The 2022-nt window shown below is 41.4% G+C and overlaps 1 protein-coding gene across 1 annotated transcript; it reads right to left on the reverse strand.

Annotated features, from left to right (window-relative positions):
• Positions 1 to 538: 538 nt before the first annotated feature.
• LOC100464842 (trace amine-associated receptor 6-like) lies at positions 539 to 1575 on the reverse strand. The gene is given in 2 exon segments (XM_011229644.3): positions 539 to 759; positions 762 to 1575. Coding segments are annotated over 2 exon segments (1035 nt in total).
• Positions 1576 to 2022: the final 447 nt, after the last annotated feature.

The following is a 2022-nucleotide window of genomic DNA, read 5'->3' on the forward strand; positions in this document are numbered from 1 at the left end:
ATGCAGACATCAAACATAATACCTGTTGCCTCCAAAAGTTTCCCTTGGGGAAACAAGCAAAGCCAAGCCAAAAAAGAGAAAAAAAGAAAAAAGAAAAAAGAAAGAAAAAGAAAGAAAAACAAACAAACATTGCAACAGCCCTGTGAGAGCTAATTGCAGAGAAATGTTTGGGAAGTAGGAGTGAGTACAAAATTTTGTAAGGGAAAGAGGGAAGAAAAAAAAAACAAAGATGTTTTCAGGTTATAAAGGGAAGAAGAATCAATGGGACAAAAGAGCAAAAGGGAGTAAGGGAAGTGTGTGCAGGGAATGAGGTGAGCTGTGCAGCAGTGAACAAATAGGGATTTGACATTTACTACCTGTATAAATATTTTTTGGGAAGTGACAAGGAAGTGCACAGTTAGGGCTGGAAAACCTTGATTTATCCTGTTAAATCTGAATTGCAATTTCTTTTCTCTTTATTAATAGTCTTATTTGATTTTTTAAAACTCATTTCATCTGGAAATTGTAAAGATTTCTTTAACTTCCCCAGTCCAATTGCTTACATTTGTTCAGAGAACAAATTCATGGTGGCTGAATGGTCCTTGAACACCGAACCACTCACGATAACTTTGATGGCTTTCCTGAACCATGGGTAAAATAAGGCATAAATCAAAGGGTTCATGACTGAATTATAATAAGCACACCAGCAGCAAATCTCATAAATGTAGGCAGGGGTTATGAAGCCCATATAGGCATCAACTAATGAGTCAATACTGTATGTAACCATGAAATCATAAATGCTACCACTGTGATACCCAGGGTTTTAGCAGCTTTTCTCTCTCTCTTGGCCACTCTGGATTTGTAACTCTCTAGTGACGATTTTGTTTTGCCTCCAGTATGTTCAATCTTTTTAGCCTGTTGTCTGGCCACAAGAAAAAGATTGCTATAGAGAATTATCATAATAAGGCTAGGTATAAAGAAGGATAGAAAATCTATCAGCACCCAGTTTTGATTTACAACTGTCTGACACCCTCCTACACAGTTGAGGGCACGAGATAATTCCTCCAGCCCATCGTCATAGACACCTGTGTAGAGCACGGCACTGCTGTATGCAAGGGGCAGGATCCAGGAGATGCTGACGCATATCCCTGACACAGACACCGTGACCTTGGTAGGATAGACCAGAGGGTCAGTGACAGCCATGTACCTGTCGATGGAGATGAAGCACAAGTGGAAGAGAGAAGAGTAACAGAATGCCACATCAAAGCACGTGTGGAAGGTACAGAAGCTTGGCCCAAAGTACCAGCAGCTCTCCACGGACCTGACCATGCTGAAGGGCATGACAGTCACCCCCACCAGGAGGTCAGCAGAGGCCAGGGAGGCCAGGAGGAATTTGGCTGGAGAGTGCAGCTGCTTGAAGTGCAGGATGGAAGTCACCACCAGGAGGTTTCCAAACACAGCCAGCACAGCCCCAACGCCAAACAGTGTGTAGAGCATGAGCTGGGGGCCAGGCGAGTAGGGAGCTTTCAGGCAGGATCCGGTCACGTTCGGGTAGCAGAGCTGCTGGGCCGCAGGGGGGGACGAGTTGGTGCTCATGGTACATGTGGAGAATTCTGTCCTTGATTTTCACAAAGANGAAAATTCTGTCCTTGATTTTCACAAAGAAAACAGGATGCTACTTTTCAATACATCTGGGAAAAAAATCTAAAAGGATGGCTAAGAAAATTATCACAGAGGATCTCTATTATGTTTTTCAATATTCCATTTTTATTATGAATCTTAAAGGATTTCTATAACAAAATTAAAATTATATCATACAAGATTACTAAGGGGTTGATTTCAATTAACAAATAGCTGCCTCCTTTAATTTGATAAAACTTCCTTTTAGTCATAAACACCTTTATTTTTTACCTTTAGTATTTCTCTTCACAACAGCCACTGATATGGGATGTAACTGTGGGGCTGAAGGATCACTTCTTATCTTATCTCTATGTTGTCTGACCTGCATTGCTGACTAAGACATGCAGTTCGTCCAGATAAACA

Source organism: Ailuropoda melanoleuca, chromosome 10 (assembly GCF_002007445.2).
Source record: "Ailuropoda melanoleuca isolate Jingjing chromosome 10, ASM200744v2, whole genome shotgun sequence".
Taxonomy (NCBI): domain Eukaryota; kingdom Metazoa; phylum Chordata; class Mammalia; order Carnivora; family Ursidae; genus Ailuropoda; species Ailuropoda melanoleuca.